Genomic DNA, 20,030 nt, shown 5'->3' with positions numbered 1-20,030 from the left:
AGAAATGTCCACTTCCAGTTCTATAATGTGATTCCTGGAGGGTCCGTCTCTCCTGATGGAAATGTCCACCTCCAATCCCATAATGCATGATGTCCGGAGAAGCAGCTGCTGGAAATGGCTTCTTTTGGAGCATTAGACATTTTACTGCTGCAGCTGAACATTTGTTATTTTGGGCTTTTTCAGATTGTTGTTGCTGTTCTGACTCTTCAGTATTTGTCAGGAAGGACTGATAGTATGCTTCACATTGGAGTGTATGGAGGTTGTTAAATGTAAGGGTCAGGGATTATGAATCAGTAGATATGGATCACTGGGTATGTGTTGGTGATTATGGCTAAGAGGTTACAGGTCCTTACTTTCTCTACTTTGCTTTTCCTGGACTTCAGTTTACACAACTTGTGGAATCTTCTGGGAAAACTCCTGAAGTAGAAATAGAGAAAATGAGTAAAGAGACTAAAGAGATGATTGAGGAGACAACTGAAGAGACTGATGATGTAGATGAAATACCATCCTTCCTTCAAGACATTCTAGCCTTGGTGAATACAAAAAATGAGTCACCTCCTGTACCCGAAACAAGTTTACTTCCTCTTCAGTCACCTCCTGCCCAAAGCTACAAGCTGCCGAAACCCACAAGACCCCAGGTAAACATAAAGCACAGAAAGCTGAAAATTCCTGCATTGTGTGAACCCTCTCATGTTATGTGGAGGTGATTGTTCATCACAGTCCCACATAAGATGTATTTAAGGTCCAGCCCACAAATGTGGCTGACATTTATAGGGGTGTAAGGTCCCAACAGTCCAATCCTTTTTACGTTACTTTGGACCAGACAACATTCCCCTTCTACTGATTGGTCCTGTGATGATCAGATGATCTGGTGGTCTTCCTGCTTACAGCACTCCTTCCATAATGTGGTGCAAATCAACATTACACTAAAAACAGATACCTATATCGATAGTCCCAGCTTTAATCATTCCTGTGCTTCTACATGGGAACAAGCATCGTTCAGTGAATGGAGGCAGAGCGAGCCAGGGATCGTTCCCGCCCGCCCGCCTCCATTCTCAGTTAACAGGCAGTCGTTCATAAATGAATGACTGCCTATTTACATGTAATGATATGTCATTCGATTTTCTGCATGCAAAAACTGAATGATGAACAAGAAGTGAATGAATTCTCATTCGTCGTTCCGTCAGGGCACGCATTTACATTGAACGATAATCGTTCAAATTCCCGCTGATAACTTTTCCAATTTAGATCTACGTAGTGCATAGAGTCTGATTTGGATCAAAGAAGGAGATCATCTGAAGATTACCTTCAGTATTTTGGAAGGGCACCATAAATATCTTGTGATGCCATTTGGCCTCTACAATGCTGCAGCTATTTTTCAAACAGTTTGTCACTGACATCTTAACCCCTTCCCACCCTGTGATGCACTATTATGTAGTGGCAGGAAGGTTGTTAACAAAGCACCGTAATAGTACAGTACAGAGTTAACAGGACTCCATTTTAATTTGAACAGGAAAGAAGCTGTAATGGCAACCCATCACAGGTCATCACCCAGGGGCCAATCCCCATGGACCTGCCTTGGCAATCATTGCTATAGGTTGGTCAGTGCTTATTAAAAAAATACAAATTAAAGAAGATGTCCGGATTACATCTTTTGGCATCAGCCTACCTAAACAACTCAATTGTGATTTGAGTCGTTCCGATCGGTAGCGCACTGTAGTAACCCCCTCCATACCCAGGATGATCTCAGTTGTGTCCTGGATTGTTAATGGCATTTTCTGGTACCTGTAAAGACATGCGATTAGTGTTTTTCCCATACCGCATAATTCAACATAACAGCTGTATTAATACTTAACATAACATCATCTATAACTCAAAAATGGTTGCAGGTATTGAAAACATGACTGAACCTATTAATTTCTGATGAAATTCTACCCTTAAATCATGTATCCTGTTTGATGATTCTTGAGCTGAATTCAAGATGGTTGTCTCCATGATGACCAACAGGCACCACCATAGTACCAAAAAGTTTTCCTCCACCCATCTAGGTTCTCTACAAAGTTCCTAATCTGTTCCTCTGTTTGTTCAGATGATAATCTGTGTGCCCCCGATTTTTGTATCACGCTGTATATATAATTTTTGGTGTCTATACATCTAAACTTTATTTAGAGGTCTTTCTGACATGCATGACCCCCTTAGTCATAGTATATATCCAATTAGATATGCGTAGCTTAAATATACAAAGTAAGCAATCACAGTTCAGCATCAATAAAATACACTCTTTGTCGAAAACAATCCTGCCCCTAGAAGAAGTTGTCATTTTGCTGCAAGACTTGGCATGCCGTTACATCTCAGGGAGATATGTAAATGATTAGAGTTGTGGTGTGATTAGATGAACAGTCTTGCCACCTTAGACCCTAAAAGTGGTCCCCCCATTGGTCTATATAAAGGCTCTTAGAAGCTCCTTGTGTGTAGTGATCTCTTCTTCCGCTTATGTGGAGCTTGTGGACCACTAGATGTCTCTACGACGCAGAGAAGAGATTTCACCCAGTTAACAGAGTTAGAGAGAGGCGCATTATTGGGATGCTAGAAGCTTAATGGTTGTATTGACGAATTGCCTGTCCCCCAGGCTGTTATGAACAGATTGTTGGGAGGTGTTGGGACCAACATCAACATCCTACAAGTTTGCATGATCTAGAAGCTCAGTCACAGCAAATCTGGAGCAATATGCTGCAGGATACCATATGGAACCTGTATGCCTCCATGCTAATCCGTATCACATCTTGCATCCGAGCTAGAGGCGGCCCAACAGTGTACTAGAGGTTCCATGCCCGCCCATATCACATCTTGCATCCATGCTAGAGGCGGCTCAACAAGATGCTAGAGCCTCCAAGCCCACCTGTATTACATCTTGTATCCAAGCTAGAGGCGGCCCAACAGGGTACTAGAGCTTCCATGCTTGTCCGCACCACATCTTATATCTAAACTAGAGGCGGTACAACAAGGTACTAGAGCCTTCCCTCAGTCAGTTCTCCACAATAAATGACCTTTTTGCTCTGATATTGTAATCACTTACTTATATCCCCGTGGATAGCGAATAACATAAGGAGTTTTTCCACAACTTAAAATTACTTCACAGTCATTATGTACTTCCTGGTTGCTGCTGACCAGGGCATGTGACTGCTGCAGACAATCACTTGCTTTAGAAGGTCACTGCTTTGACCAGTGATTGGCTGCAGCAATCACATTACCTGGTCAGCGGCAACCAGGAAATACAGAGAGGTTATGGAGCAATTTAATGGTGGAAAACCCCTTTATTATCACTGGAATACCCCTTTCAGATACCATTCCAATAGGTAGCACTGTGGAGGATTATTCCATCACTCATTTGCTTGACTTTTTTCCAGGGAGCATTGCATGACCAATATAAGACTTCCCACACCCCTGTGGTGCTTTCTGCAACGAGAAACATTACCCTCCTCTGGACTCAAGATACAATAAGAGACTCTTCTCTGCGGCTCGCTGCAAACTTTAAAATATAAGTTCTCTAAAACTCCTGAATCAATTAGTATATTTGACAAACTGCTAAAATCAGTATGTCCGTCACTATACTGTAGTGCCCACAGTACAAGAAACGTTAGAGACCTAACAAGGAAGGTAAGGGTGGGCACATCTGTATTTGGCGCTCAGGACACTATTTCTTTCTCTTGTAGATAACCAGGCTGTCACGGATTCCACGACCACATCCAGTTCAGACAAAGGTAACCTGAAAAAACAGCAGCATAGTGAAATTGTGCATTCTTATCCCAAGACACCCCAATCTGCACCTCTCATCATGAGCTACAAGTTCAGGCAATGGTCATGAGCTCCCACCAATAACAGTACAACTAGAAAAGTGTATTATTTTTTTATCGCATACAATGAATTTTTGTCCCATTTACATATAGATGGAGCACGGTTTGGGTCCCCTTGGGGCATACTACGTCCCACTATAGTGTGAGGTCTCCCAAGGTATTTACACTGTAGACTGCTAGAATGCAGTCTGATACAGTTTCAATAGTCTACGATTCATTAATAGTTATTGGAGCAGTTTTAATGTAAAGCGTTCGTCCGGTTTCAGAACTGTTCCAGGACCGTTCTTCTCTGCCATCTCCCCGATTCCCAGGTTTCGAATCCTGTTTTCAGTCTTCTAAGATTGCTGACACAACCTTCAGACTACCTAATTTCCCACAGTGCATTGGTAGTATTAGACTATTAATGCTCTATACCTGCTCTCTGATTGGCCAGAGTTGCTCATGTGATCAGCACTGGCCATCCAGAAAGCAGTGCACAGTGTGCATTAGGTAGTTAGAAAATTGTTGTAGCCATTTTGGACAGCCGAAAACAGAGCCTAAAACCAGAGAAGCGAAACGGTGATATAGAAAAACAACTGCAGGTAATATACCTCCCTGCCCCTCCAGTCCCAGGATGGCATTTTGTCCTTAAACTGAAAAGTTACTTTAACCACACAGGCACACAGCTCAATCACAGAGCCAGGGTCTGTCATACATTGGGTCCTGATGTGTAATCCTTATATTCTCTAAACTGGTTGAGAAAGCAAGAGGTCCAGGGAGTGTAGTAGTTATTGTCCCAGCGACTGCACTTTATAGTGCAAATGTTTAGGTAGACAACACCATACAGTAGCATCAATTCGTTAAAAAAGGGTTGTGCCAAGATGAACAACTCCTCCGGGAATCTGGGGTCCAGGAAGAACAGTTAATCGCCCTGCTCTTGGCTCCACCAACAATCACCTGATCTTAATGGGGAAGCCGAAGCTATATATTTACCCTGCAGTGTCTGGGTGGCCATTCAGATGGGGCACCAGAACATAAGCTGCTCTTACTCATCATGTATGGCCAGTTTGAATGGCTGAAATTTACAATATGGGCCATTTCAGCCATTTAGTTGGATGTCTTCTGCTGGACATTGAGCTCAGAGATATGATCCTGAGTCTGGTGATCCATGTGTCCAGTGTATTGTCTTCTGCTGGACATCTCGCTGGTGCGTCACTGGCCTGTCTGTGGTTTGCAGATTTGTGATCTTGTGGACATTTCTTCTCCAGCAGCGCAGGTGTAATGATGTTGTGTTCAATGAACAGGAGACATGTCAGTTTGTACATGCTGCTCTTCTCGCTTGTTGAGTAGCTGAATACTTTTTTATACCCGTCCCGGTTTGTAGTGATCTTCTTAGATGAGCTCCATCACCAGCTCTAATCCTTATTTTTTTGACATATAGTCACATTTTCTGTTTTCAAGGAGCCTGCCATCTCTGTGGAACTTTCTCCACCTGCAGATCTTGTGGACAAGCCATATGTGTCATCAGCAAGCTTACAGGAAGATGAGCTGCATGTGAAGAACCCGGATATGTCTGAAATTCCGGAGATGCCACAATTCATTCTGCAGTTCCAAGATCAGAGTTGGTTCTCCCTTGTTCTCCCCCAGGCCGAGGTGAGTGTGCACCATCTGTTATAACAGTATTATTTACTGGCTTCATCTCCTTTATAGACAGACATTATTCTATACATGTTTAAGGATCAGCAGATGTGGATCCATTAGGGCTGCATGCACATGGGCAGGTCAGATTCCGCATGCGTAATCCGTCCCTGGCAGCAGCGTTATTCGTGCGTACCTGCTTTCTTTTTCTTCTTAATGTACTGTGGATGGTCCACATGGCGAGCCGTCAGACATGCGCAGTACAGATTTTTTTAAACCCCTCCTTTTCCCATGGAATCCGGGCCCTGTCCACAATGTCAACTGCCGACGGCTGCAGGTTGGATGGCTTTCATTGACTTCAATAGAAGCCGTTCGAGTGGACACTGCAGGAAAATGGAGAATGCTGCGATTTTTTTTTTTTTTTTAATCCCCGAGTGAAGTGAAAACACTTTTGCATAGCATGCTACTGGCGGTATTTGCTGTGGAAACCGGAGGCGGTTGCTCGCTCCGGACTCCGCAATTCAAATCCACTTGTGTGCATTCACCCTAAGCTATAGACTGGTTTGGTTTTGGACCACATTCTGGGGCGATACCTGGGGCCACCCCGGTTTACACCCTTTAACCCCACCAGGTGGCTTATGGGCTTCACTGCTGGGTCCCTCAGGCTGTTACTTAGTAAGTGGTCCCAGTACTGTGGTGGCTTATGCTTCTTAAAAGGATTGAGCGCTGAGCACTGTCATTGGCTGCAACGCCAGTGACCTCCTGTAAACAGGCTGTGGCAGCCTGTAAACATTACATCAGAGTGGAGACCCGATGGAACGACGCAGGGCACAGTGGTAGCAAGGAGGAGGAGGCAGCTGTCTCAGAAGAGGAGGAGACTGTGTGCCGCGACCGCCAGAACTGTTTAGTCGGCGGCTGTGGCAGCACAATGTAACATAATGCAATTTAAATCTTATTCAGGTTGCAGTAGCTTAACTTGCAGAATGCTATACAGTTCTAGAAAGTGGTGTCTTATTTTACTTATACAAAGGGACAAGTGTGATCCGGCCATAAAGTACAATTGACATTAATCATGTTCCAAATGCTATATTCGTCGTACATTTGTAAGGGAATGTAAATATCCTTATTCCCAACAATTGTTTTTGAACAACAATAAAAATGACTTTAATCGCCTTGCCAACTTTAGGCTTTAATAACTTTTTCACAGGATGTACATTTGATCCTAATGCGTGAAGCCATCTATTATTTAAATTGACACAGTTATTCAAAAGCAACAGCTAAGCTGGGTTTCAAGACCTGCTTCGGATTCTTGTGTTAATAAACACGAGATATAACAGAAACTATCTAGTTTAACCACTAGTTAATAGAGATGAGCAAGCATACTCGCTAAGGACAATTGCTCGAGCGAGCATTGTCCTTAGCGAGTACCTGCCCGCTCGGAAGAAAAGGTTAGGCTGCCGGCGCGGGTGAGAGGTGAGTTGTGGCAGTGAGCAGGGGGAGCGGGGGGGAGAGAGGGAGAGAGAGATCTCCCCTCCGTTCCTCCCCGCTCTCCCCTGCCGCTCCCTGCCCGCCGCCGGCAGCCGAATCTTTACTTCCGAGCGGGCAGGTACTCGCTAAGGGCAATGCTCGATCGAGTAATTGCCCTTAGCGAGTATGCTCGCCCATCTCTACTAGTTAATTCAACAACTGAACACACATCACAGTGGAGTACATTGGGGTGCAAGACACAAGAGGTTGGAGAGGTGGAGGAGGGTGGGACTCTATAACCTTTGATGGTTGGTGTTTAATAGCGTCCGGTATTCCGTCGAGTTCTGGAACTCAAGCGAATAATACCATGTCTTTGTGAACTTTTCCTGGGTTCCCCTGAGTGCCGCTGTAAGGTCCTCCATCTCCATCACACCCCGTATTGTGTTGAGCCATAACGCCACCGTGGGTGGGGTAGAATGCCGCCAGAGTCTCGGTATACAGGACTTTGCCGCGCTGACCATGTGACGCACCATAACATTCTTGTAGACCGATAAAGGGATCGCATTATGGTGTAATAGAAAGAAGAGAGGTGTTTTCGGTATTGAGTATTGCCCAAAAGCCCGCCAGCATGGAGCAGTCCCAAAAGACATGTAAGAAAGTTCCCTGTTCAGTCCCAGATCTCCAACATAGAGGGGAGACCGGGGAGTATATTATGTGTAAACGGGAGAGCACCCTGTACCAGCGTGAAAGTACCTTGTAACCGGATTCCTGGATTCTACTGGAGATAGATGAAGAATGCGTGTGTAAAAATTTTTTCTCTTTCCGACGGAGAGAGGGTGATTTCAGGGTCCTCCTCCCACTTCTGTACAAATCCCGGAGGGTGCGAATCGGGTTGGGAATTGAAAATTTCGAATAAGCGTGACAGTGTGTGTCTGGAGGGCCCTCCTGTACTGCATATTGACTCAAATTGGGTCTTTGGGCGGGTAAAGGCACTGGGGTGAGGAAGAGACCTGAGAAAATGTCTCAATTGTATTGTCTCCCAAAACGGTATTGGAGATGGTTCCAACATCCCCACAAGGGCATCCATTATTAGCCATTAGCCCTCGAGCAGGAAATGGGTAGCCCGCAACCTTCCTCTCTGGAACCAGAGACGGAATGCCTTACTCTCGTTACTCGGCGAGAATGCGGGGTTGCCTAGAAACGGGAACATTAGAGAGTGTTTGGGGGTAATGTCTTACCTTGTAAATGCTTTAGTGGCTGTCATCATGTGGGGTCAATGGTGGGATGCTGAAATAGCTCCGATGGGATGTGTTCCTGTATCCAGGGGAGGACCCGTAGGGACACAGGTGTGGTTGCTTGTTCTATGGTGATCCATTGTTTAAGGGCTACGTGTCTATGCCAGTCGACTATGCGAGCCAGATGGACCACTTGGTGATATCGTGGGAAGCTTGGGAGGCCCATACCCCCTTCTGTTTTCGGTCTTGTCAAAATATTTTGGGCTATACGAGTTGGTTTATCTGCCCACATGAATTTGGTCATAAGAGAGAGTAGGTGTTGAAAGAATTGTCTAGGTATGTGGACAGGGAGGGCTTGGAGCATGTATAGCACTCTAGGAAGGATATTCATTTTGAATATCGCGCACCTCCCAAACCAGGAGAAGAGACCCTTTTGTCCAAGAGTTCAAATCTGTCCTAATCTTGCTCAAAAGCATTGGGTAGTTAGCTGCGTACAAGTCCCTGATATCCTGGGTGAGGTTAGTGCCCAGATATTGAATGTGACCTCCAGCCCAGGAGAATGGGAATAAGTTTTTTAGTTCAATGACTAAAGTTTAAGGAAGAGATATGTTGAGGGCCGCAGATTTGTTATAATTAATTTTGAAATTTGAGAGTTCGAAGTATAGTTTGATTTTGGATATTAAGTTTGGCAATGAGATTCTCGGGTTGGTTATAAAGAACAGTAGGTCATCTGCATATGCTGCGATCTTGTACTCGGAATCAGCTAATTTAATCTCAGTTACGTTCGGGTTAGAGCGTATATGGCTCAGAAATGGCTCCAGGCACAGGATAAAAATTAAAGGCAATAGGGGACACCCTTGTTTTGTACTGTTCGAGATAGTGAAGGGGGATGAAATCTGCCCATTCACTCTAACTGAAGCCGTGGGGCATAAGTAGAGACTTGAGAACCATTGCAACATCTTGGGGCCTATTCCCAAGTAGGACATAGTGGCAAACAGGAAGTCCCAGTCCACTCTGACTGCTTTGTCAGCATCTGTAGATAGTAGACATGCGGGGAGGGCTAGTTTTTTGGCCAGGTAAATCAGATTTATGGCTTTTGTCGTGTTGTCCCTCGCTTTTCTGAGTGGGACAAAGCCCACCTGGTCTCCGTAGATTGTGTGTTGCAGGAGGGGGGAAATCCTGTTTGCCAGTATTTTTGTGAACAACTTCAAATCTACATTCAGTAAGGAGATAGGGCGATAGCTCTGGCATTGTGAGGGGTCCTTCCCTTCTTTTGGGATTACTGTGATATGGGCTCCTAGAGTGTCTCCGGGCATTTCTTTTCCTGTGTTGAGGGAGTCAAAGGTACATATGAAGTGCGGGGTCAGTGTCTCTACGTATTTTTGTAATATGAGAGAGTGAGCCCGTCTGGCCCCGGGGATTTTCCCGAGTTGGTTTCTGCTATGGCAGCTGCCAAGTCGGTCTGCATGATCGGGGTCTCCATGGCTTCTATCGCCTCTTGCGGGATCCTGCGGAGGTTTGATTGTTGTAGATATTCCTGTATTTTATCTTTCCGCGTGGCTCTATCTTGTTCCGTTAGTGAGGGCGTTGGGTTATAGAGGGCCTGGTAGTAGTCACGAAATGCTTCTGTAATCTGATGTGGTAAGTGCAGGGTATCGCTGCAAGGTGAGGAGATGTAGGGAACGTATGTTCTAGCTCTAGTTGCCCATAGGGCCCGGGCTAATGTACGTCTGGGTTTATTGCCAAACTCATAGAAGTGACGCTTGCATTCGCCTGAGCCAAACAGAGCGTTCCCACGCGATCCTGTAATTGCACTAATTCCGCACCTATGGTACTGTCGTGGTTGGACTTATGCAAAAGTTCAAGAGCCTGGATCTGGTTCAGTAGCCCACGGAGATGTGTCCCTCGTTCTTTTTTAATTCGAGACCCTATCCCTATGCAAACTCCTCATATAATTGGGCTTCCCAAACTGCCATGGGGTCGACATCTGGAGTAGAGTTGTTCACAAAATATTTGTCTAGGGCTCTTTGGATTTCTCCTGATGTCTTTGGACCGTGAATGAGGGACTCGTTGAGACGCCAATGCCAGATTTTCTCGTGGATTGTAGGAAGTGACATAGATAGGGTAATAAGGGCGTGGTCGGATAGTGTGATATTGTCTATTTCTGTTAACGTCACCAATGGGAGAGTCGAATGGTGTAGAAGAAAGTAGTCTATCCTGGAGTATGAATTGTGGGGAGGGGAAAAGTATGTGTAGTCCCTAGTGTCAGGGTGTAAGACCCTCCAGACGTCTGTCAGCTGGTGTTTATGGAGCGCTTTCATAATCCTACGGTGTCTTAATGTGAGACAACTGCTTCCTCTAGAAGTGTTCATGTGGGGGTCAAGTGGTACGTTAAAATATCCTCCTAGTATCAGGGTGCCCTCCTTAAATTCCTCCAGGTCCTCCAGGGTCCTCTCAAGAAAGGCCACCTAGTTGGAGTTGGGGAGATACATAGTGGCAAGTGTGACTAGTGTGCTGGCGAGCTTACCTTTGATGAATAGGCATCTTCCCTCGGAATCACATCTCGTTGCCGAGTGCTCCCCCGGGATTGAACTGGTGATCAGCCTTACTTCTATATTCAACATACATAGACCCAAGGTGACGGAGATGAGGTGGAGGTATGCAGAGCTGGTCTGTTGTCTGTCTGGCCTCCTCCCATCTTTGTATTTCCCACACATCTGCTCACATCTTCTATCTTGTCATGTACATTCCTATAATTCTGTGCAGAAGATCTGTGTCCTCCATGTAGCGCTCATTGTAATGTGTTGAAGCTGGAGTCCTGTCCACCATTGTTGTGTGTTTACCATTCAAGTTCTCCTTTTTTGCAGCAACCACAGTATCACGAGTTTGAGTCCCGCCTCTTACGTACATTTCTCCAGGCTGGACAGCCAATGTGCACTCAGCTTCTACATGCTCTCCGAACTCTGCACCAACAAGGACATCTGAAAGACCCTCAGCAAGTCTTCCAAACTCTAAGAGACGCTATTAACCGTGGAGGAGACCTGACGGTAAACTGACAGACCTGACATTAACTCTAATCCTCCAACCCTAACCCAAACTCACTTATCGTTATGTGACCTTTACCACAGTTCTAATCCATTATATCTTAACTCTAATACCCCAATTTTAACTCAAACTCTCTGATCTGGACCTTTTTCTACCCTAATTCCTTATATTCATATTGTATGCCCTAACCCAATACCATATCACTTATACACTCATTATATCCTAACCACTCATATTTGAACATTATGTTTGCATAAAAATTTCTCATATTCGCATACTAAAATCCTGACAGCTGCCGCACCCAGATTGTAGCAACCCCTGGTTATAGTAACTCCTGAAAGTAATAACCCCTGATGGAGCTATTTAAGCTGCTGAGGATTTTGATGTGTGTGAGATCCTCAAGTGATGTCCAAGATGTTTTAGTCCTATCTTTTCATCATTTCTTGGCCACCTAAGGGTTTGGCTGAGATTCCCCTTCTATTCACTCTGGACATAAGTCTGTACTCAGGTCTCTTGTACAGAATACTGGGGAGCAGTATAGTCAACCAGCTCTAGTGTGTTTACACAGAAATGTGCAACATACGGGTCAGAGAACAACAAATACCCCCATAATCTCCAGTGTATATATTGGCAACTGTGCAATGCATTTGTGAGGAACCCCCTCTCGAAAGGTACAGTATCCAGTCTGCAGCCAGCAGTGCAGTAACCCTCATTCACCCACAGTGGCAGGTCACATGGAGGGAGCAGGGCTCACTCTTTTTCTCTTTTCAGGTGCATGAGGAGCAGGAGTTTGTCTGGCTCTGTCTGCACTTCATGAACGATCTGTCCCGGGACAGCAGGGAGCTGATTGTGGAGCTACTGGTGACATGTGTGCAGCTCCAGCCCTCGCACAGGTCAGTGCGCATACATATGTGCTACCCATCTGTCACAATAATCTGTTCCAAAACCCATGAATCTAAACTGACAACTTTGCCACTTGTTTATTAATATTTTACTACATTTATAAGATTGGGGGAATCATAATGACAACATCCCCTTTACTTCCTGTGCGCTAGTTTCTGTAAATGTCAATTAAAGGGGGAATAAAGCTAGAAGGAAATAAGAAAAAACAAACCTATCCAAAATCTCAATCCTGAGGATCTCACGAAAGCTCCCCAACAATCAGAACTTCAGACTGCAGTGCCGGATAATCCAAAAACTGAGAATTTCTATAGACTGCCAAAAATCCATAAGCCAGGGGCGCTAGGCAGAATCGTGATCAATGACTGTAAACCCTGAAAGTATCTCACAACTAGGAGTCTTCTACAGTCTTTTTCAGCCTAGCATACTATGTTAATCAAAACATCTTATGAATCAACAAATGGTACCATTAAAAGGTACAGCTCAAAAAAAAAATTCATAGCTTTGTTGACAAAAAATAAAAATGTTAGGGGTCTTTGAATGCAGTGATAAAAAAACATTGCAACATTTGCAAGAGAATAAAACACATATAAATTTGGTATTAACAGAATCGTACTGGCCTGCAGAGTTAATGTAACATATTATTTATTCTACACAGTGAACACCATTAAAAATAAAAATCTTGTCTCTAGAAAAAAGATCAAATAAAAAGCAATCAAAATGTTATATGTTCCCAAAAATTGGGTAAATGAAGGCTAGAGTTCATCCCGCAAAAAAAAAAACAAGTGCTATAGCTCTTGGAATGCTGCAACACAAAAGCAAATCTCAAAAAAAAGTATTTTGGTGTACAAAAATAGCAAAACCTAAAAAAATGTATAAACTTGGTATTGCCAGAATTGTTCTGACCCAGAAAATGTTATATTATTTTTTTTTTTGCGTGCTGAGCGTGGTAAATATGAAATCCAAAAAACAAATAGTAGAATTTTGTTTTTCCCCAATCACCCTGAAAAAATTACATTACATGTATCCCACAATCTCATGAAAAAATACAACTTGTACCGCAAATAACAAGCTCTCATATGGCTACATAGACAGAAAAATGAAAAACTTATAGCTCTAGGAATGCAATGATCAAAAATACTTAGAAATAAGTTGGTCATTAAGGCAAAAACAGGCTTTGTCACTAAGGGTTTAATATTCCCAATCATTGTGGACTTTTTTATAAAGTCACTTTGAATTGAAGGCATGCTGCCATCCAGTAGATGGCACTGTAGGGGTATTTTTCCATCTTTCTGATTTGCATAAATTTCACAGAGCAGCATTGCCTTATAAGTCTCCTTACTTACCTTTTATGTCCCCCCAGACTCCTTAATACCATCTCCTGATCCTCTCACCCCCTAGGTGTCCCCACACACTTTTTGGATGCTCTCCTTAAGGAGACATGACACCTCTTCTGACATTAATGTATAACGCAGAGGATAGTTCTAGGAGGAAAAGTACACAGTAATGAAGGCAAAGAACGGGTCTAGAAGGAGGAGCATAGAATGATGTAAGACTTTAGTAGTTAGCAGATCATTAGTGACTTTGCTTAAGATGCTTTGAGTAGAGTGATGGGTCAGATGACAGATTGTAGCAGTTCGATGATTGAGTTGACTCAGGTGACATGTTTATGGTGGACATGTTCAAGGAGTTTTGAGTAATGAGATGGTGCAATAGCTGAACTGAAAGGAATGGGGAATGGAGGCCCTGTTTCAGTTGGTTTAGGTGCAGTTTTGGTGGATACAGGTGCAGTTGTATGGATGGAGATGCAGTTCTGGTCAATAGAGACACAGTACTCTGGGTTGGAGGTGCATCGTGGCTTGTAAAAAATACGCATGTAATACGGACTGAAAATATGCTCATGTGAGTGCAGTGTCTGAAGAGCGGACCCCAGCTTAGAAGACAGCAGGGATGAGTTGTAGGCCTTGTTATGGTGGCTCTACAGTCTCCCGCCTGAAGGGTAGCCAGGGACATGTCCAACAAGGCCGTGGGCAGGCTCTTAAAGTGTGGGTAACCGGGGACTTAGTTTCTTCTGCTGGATTGTCACAGGTGACGCCACCGTTCCTTCCTCTGCAGCAAGGCTAGGTTATAGAAAGCTAGTCCACACACAGAGTAGTTGAAAACAAAGCCGGGAACGGTCGGCAATGTTGCTTTACTCGAACTCCAGTACTAAACAGTTCAAAAGTACATAACTTCAATATAGCACGGCTATAGACAGAATTAGTAGTGAGACAGGGAGGCAGAACATGGGATGAATATCGGGCCCACAGTCCTAGTTATCTGTGCAGCTCCACTCCTGGAAAATCCCACACTTCTTCCTGTCTGGACTCTGTTAACAATCACATTGTCAGATGCATCTCAATGCTGCATGGCAAACGTCTCTTGCTCACAGGGGCTTGTAGTTATCCCAAGGTTTCCTGAGATCAACTAAGTCCAAGGGAGACGGGTGATACCTTTCGGCCTTCTCCATTCCTAGTAGTTTAGGCCAGACTACTTGCAGACGGACTGGCTAGACTAGCTGACTAGCTCACACTGCCATTTACTGCTGACTCCCTTTTTCCACTTCTTCCTTGCTCTACACACTCACACTGTGCAAACATTAGGCTGGGGTCAAATGGGACGCATTCCCGGTGGAAATCTCTCAGTTTTGCCGCAGAGGAAACTCACGAGATTTCTGCCGGGAAAGCGCTGGTTCAAAACCCGCAGCACTTTGCCGCGGGTTTTGGAGCGGCTTGGCCGCATGCTTTTCCATTGTGGCCGGCTCCCTCATAGAGAGCAGCGTGGCCGCAACGTAAAAATAAAATAGGCATGCTGTGGCCGGGGAAGTCGTGCCGCAATGCCGGCTTTGCCGCAACGGATTGGCCGTCCCGTATGGACGAGATTTTTGACAAATCTCGTGCACATGGCTGGCTAATCCCGGGATTTTCCGCAGTGAAATTCCGGACGGAATTTCCGCTGCAAATCTGCCCTGTGTGAACCCAGCCTTAATGTATAGCATGGTCAGGTGACCACAGACTCGCAGCACAAAGAGATGCACTTCCAGACAGAGACAGCTCATGCAGACATTAACTCTTTCAGTGCTGCACGATACATACTCCATGCACACAGAAGTAGCAGACAATACAAAGGCATAAGACAAATAGAACACAGATTCTGAAGTAGTCTATAAGTCTGGGCTACTACATGAGGCCAAATGTTTTTGTGGTTGTTGTGGTCATAAGTTGTATATCTTTGCAGCTTTACCCTCCTAATTAAGGCCGCGTGCAGACGGTCGGGTCGGATCCGGCGCCGAGGATTCTCGCCACGGGACCCGACCCGAGCGCCTGCAGAGAGCGGCGCGTACTCACCCACGCCCGCGGCTCTGGCTGTTTTGATGTGCATGCACAGACCGGAGCCGGTGGCCGGGCAGTGACGCTTCTGTGCGGGGCTCGCAATAGGACATGCCGTGATTTGTTTGCCGGGCGAGATTTCGCGCGGCCAAATCGCGGCCGTCTGCATAGGATTGCGTTTGTTAATGCAATCCTATGCAGGCTTCCAGTGGCGAAAATTCTGTGGGAAATCCCGCCGCGGAATTTCCGCTCGTGTGCAGGCACCCTTAGTGTATCTCTGTTCCTTGTGTTTTACTTTATATGGGTTGTCAATGTTTCTAGGTCCTTCTGAACTTCAGCCTATCCATCTTGTATCTGCAGGGGACGATTCATTGCTCTTTTCCATGAATTTGGTGTTCACGATCCCCATGGATTTATTGCCAAGAAGTGCAATTCCTGGGACAATTGGGATGAAACAGGAAACAGCAGAGAAACTCTGAAGCAGATCTGTGAGGACTGGTTGCATCAATGGACTGTTCGCCTGATGGTAAGCAAGTCTCCTGCCTTCTACAATGATAATGATCAATGACATCAGGAGATGGAGTGATTATATGATGCAGCAGGGTAGATTCTCTGGACATTGAGTTGTTTTTATTGTTTGCTGTGTGGTGACGGGTTACGGAATGTGTTGATAGTCTGTGACTTTGAGTTACAGACCAGGATAGAAACTTTTTAGGCAAGAGTCCAGCAGGACCTAAGCTTCCAGATGTCGCTATTTTTCATCTTTTCTTTGTGATCGGGTCTTGTTGATGGGGTTCTCTGGTGTTGTATATGAGTAATGTGGCTGTGAAATGGGCCTCCTCCAGCTAGATGGAGCTGAAGGCATGGACCCTGGAAGTCTGACACTTCTATGTGACCTGTGAGTCTGAAGCTACTCATACAGTGAGTGATTTTGCTCGTGTTTAAACCCTATGGAGGTGTATGCTACAGTTTTATATACAGTATTATAACTTGTAGCCAGGTCATATCACGGTCCATTCTTTACTTTCAGGATCACCTCCAGGCAGAAACCACTTGGAATAAAGAGTCGTGGGCATCACATGGAGGAAGAAGCATGAAATGCCAGAAAGTACGAAGCCTGGTGAGATGATGATCTGCAGAGGACTGAGTCTTCATATACATAAAACAAGCTTTTCCCGGTCCATGTTTGCTTACGGTATACAATTGTCGTGCACACCTCATGTAGTAACATAAGAAGGCAAAAAAATAGACACAAGTCCATCCAATTCAAGGATAGATCAGTGGCAGTAGTAGTACCATGGCAGCTCTCTGCTCTCTTTTCCTGGCATTGACTTGATTTTGTTTCCTTAGTCCATCTCCGTCTAGCCAGGATGGTGTATTGGCGGCCACTGCTTTGGACTTCAGTTCTCTGGCAACAGCTGGACACCAGAGTGAGGGCTGCAGATGATAAGCCGTGTGTCTGCAGAGAGCATCAGAGCCCCCCTGCAGCTGTGGTGACTCTACAGCCATCAGCACACTGGGAGTTATAGTGTCACAACAGCTAGAGGTCTTCAGGTTACAACACCATTGATACTGTGTGAAGGCACCAAGGTGGGATCCTTAATGTGAAGAGGCACAATTATTGTGTGCAGAGCCAGCCTTAGGTCAGATGGGGCCCTGTGCAAAATTTTTTTGTTTTGGTGCCTTTCTCCCTCTTAGAGTGGTTTGACATGGGCGAGAAAAATCGCGCTATTTTCGCATGATGCGATAATCAGTAAAAAAGAAGTTTATGAAACCAATGATTTTCAGTGGTTTCCTTTCCATCTGTTTTATGCTGCCAAAACAATGGACGATCAGCTTATTGCTCATCGTTCAGTGTAAATAGCAGTCGTTCAGTAGTGAACTGCCACTGTGTTAGGTCAATGGAGAGGGGCAGGGGAGCAAGAGGAGAGAAATCTCCTGCACTGCCCCGCCCCTTTGCTGGCCGCTCCATGAGCAAGCCAGCAGTAGTAACTCCCGTGTGACAGCACATGAGCACGGACACACAGCGAAGAATGTCAGGCATCGTTTGCCCGACAGTCATTCCATGTAAATGGACCTAAAGTGTCAGTGCAGCTTAAAGCTGTTTTTAGCGCATACTAATAAAGGTTATTCAACTCCCAAATCAGTGATCTGCTCTTGATGCCTTTGATGAATTTATTTGCCTGATTCTAGGTCATACAGTTAGTTTTCTTATGCCGGCTTCACACGACTGAATTCCTATTGCGGAATCCGCGTCAGCGTGGATGATCGGCAGCAAATTGCACGCATTGAAAGGCATGTAAAATTGTTTTTTCACTCCCACTTGTGGATACGAATTGCGTATTCCGCTATCAGAGGAAAAATTGCATCATGCTCCATTTGTTTGAGAGGGCCATTATCAGTGTTAGACTTCGGGAGATTAGAGACTGTGATACCCCAGCCGCAGGATGGCCACTCTCATTGAAAATCTACAGTGCTCTCCACATTAACCATTATAGTCTGTGTGTTTTACAGGGGGGTAACAGAGCAACCCATAAGGACCGGCGGGAATGTCTGCCGTGTGATGTCACGCCTGTTGATGTTCTGAATTATTATTGTGATGTCCAGATGAAGAGAGAGCTGCAGATGCTGAAGGATTGTGAACCAGAGCATGGAAGCACGGTGCTGGCGCTTCCACCTATAGACAGGTAACACAGAGCTTCACCTGTCTTATTACTACCTCCCAGAAAATCCATGGTGTAGGGCTGGACTAATAGGACAGTAGTTAGGGTCTTAACTGATTATAAATGTCTTTTAACTGATGGTGCCAATCCTGACTGTGAACAATGCCTTGACTATAGATGATCCTTATCCTTGCCATCAACGATGCTAACCGTAATGGCAGTATCCCTCATCACAAATAATGCTAACCTTGACTTTAAATACTTATTATAACCATGAACAATGCTTTCCCTAACCGTGCTAACCCTCACCATGAATGATCAATTCTAGCCACAAATGGTGGTAACCCTAATCATCAATGATGCTAATGCTCACCTTGAATGATGCCATCCCTAACAGTATTAATACTGACTATAAAAGGTGCTAACCCTGACAAGAAATGGTGTTGACCCTCCCTAGGACAGATCTAACCTTTTCCATGAATTGTGCCAACCCTCAACATAGACAGTCCTTACCCTCACATGAATAGTGGAGTCACCTAAATACTGAGGCCTACCATACAGAACTTGTCTTCTATTGTTCTATGTCATTCAGAAGTTATAAGTTGTTTTGGGGTCACAAAAATATTCTTTTGGGGGATGGGTACATCACAAGAATGCACCAGGAGTCACTATTGTCTGTTTTCACCATTTAAACACAAGACAGGAATCAAACCTTGAGACCCCCTGCAGACTTCTCTGTCCCACTCCGATTGCCTGATCCCCTCCAGACTCCCCTTTGCTCCCAACCAGGCTTTCTAGTAGTTTTGAGATAAAGGGGAGATATGAGATGGGTTGGTAGTTAGCAGCATCAGTTGAGTCAAGACTTGTTTTTTTTAGCAGTGGGGATATGATGTTGTGTTTGAAAGAGGAGGGAAAAATGCCAGAGGTCAAAGAGAGGTTGACTATAGTGGTGAGAAGGGAGATAATACTATTGTGGCTATTGTTGGGGGCACTATTATTGCTGGGCTGGTATAGGGGAGCGCTAATACTATGGGGCTACTGGGGGGGGGGTCACTATTATTGATAGGCTGGTATAGGGGAGCGCTATTACTACTGGGGCCACTGTGGGGGTCACTATTAATACTGGGATCAATATAGGAGGCACTATTACTACTCAGAACACTCTGCACGTTGCAGCATACCTCAAGCTGACTTAGGAGATGTTTAGTTTCAACAGTTTTTATTAGAATATCGAAATTGACACGTGTCATCCATGCTTTCATATTACCCCGCGCAGGGGGCGGAATGATGGGTATAAGGAATAACATTATTCTTTCCATTAACATTTTTAATACAACTGACAGACATTTTCTTGTATTCAGCAGATTTTACAGTGTCAAATAATACTGATAAAATTTTAACGAACCAAATAAACTAAAACATAGGTCTTCGCTTTTTTTTTTTTTCAGCCGATCACTATTCATAGTAGAGAACAACTTATTGAATTGCCACCGGGATAACTCTAGGTTGAAAGCAGATTGTGTCTAAGACCTGGGATATCTATTAACTTGAGCCAGGGTCCCACACCCCTTTGTCTCACTATGACCCTGGAAAATCTGGTTACCTTCGTAACTATGATCCTCACTAGTAAGGGCTAAATTTACACGCGCAATATGCAGAGAATAGAACCTATTGATCAATACACAGGTGCATATTTTGTGTGCGCACGTGAAATAAAACAGCAGCATGCTCTACTTTTTTGCGCACTAAAGGTCCCCATGGAAGTGCTCAAATATGCACATGCAATACGCAAGTAGATGTGCGATACGCTGCACAATTCCACAGGAAAAAGAACACATCTGGAACTCATTAGGCTAAATAGCCATTTAAATTGAGGTTTGG

The 20,030-nt window shown here is 44.7% G+C and overlaps 1 protein-coding gene across 4 annotated transcripts in view; it reads left to right on the top strand.

The window, feature by feature from the left end:
• WDR97 (WD repeat domain 97) overlaps nt 1–20,030 on the top strand; it is a 66,742-nt gene that overhangs the window by 40,379 nt on the left and 6,333 nt on the right. For all 4 annotated transcript variants that reach the window (XM_066578105.1, XM_066578103.1, XM_066578102.1 and 1 more), the window contains 8 exons: nt 384–638; nt 3,714–3,761; nt 5,295–5,486; nt 11,041–11,220; nt 11,990–12,111; nt 15,847–16,012; nt 16,517–16,606; nt 18,001–18,173. In XM_066578105.1, the coding sequence (XP_066434202.1) occupies nt 384–638; nt 3,714–3,761; nt 5,295–5,486; nt 11,041–11,220; nt 11,990–12,111; nt 15,847–16,012; nt 16,517–16,606; nt 18,001–18,173 (1,226 nt within the window). The remainder of the gene's footprint in view (nt 1–383; nt 639–3,713; nt 3,762–5,294; nt 5,487–11,040; nt 11,221–11,989; nt 12,112–15,846; nt 16,013–16,516; nt 16,607–18,000; nt 18,174–20,030) is intronic.

Source organism: Eleutherodactylus coqui, chromosome 9 (genome assembly GCF_035609145.1).
Source record: "Eleutherodactylus coqui strain aEleCoq1 chromosome 9, aEleCoq1.hap1, whole genome shotgun sequence".
NCBI classification, from domain to species: domain Eukaryota; kingdom Metazoa; phylum Chordata; class Amphibia; order Anura; family Eleutherodactylidae; genus Eleutherodactylus; species Eleutherodactylus coqui.
The sequence above is the reverse complement of the archived record's forward strand: the minus strand, read 5'-3'. Positions and strand labels throughout refer to the sequence as shown.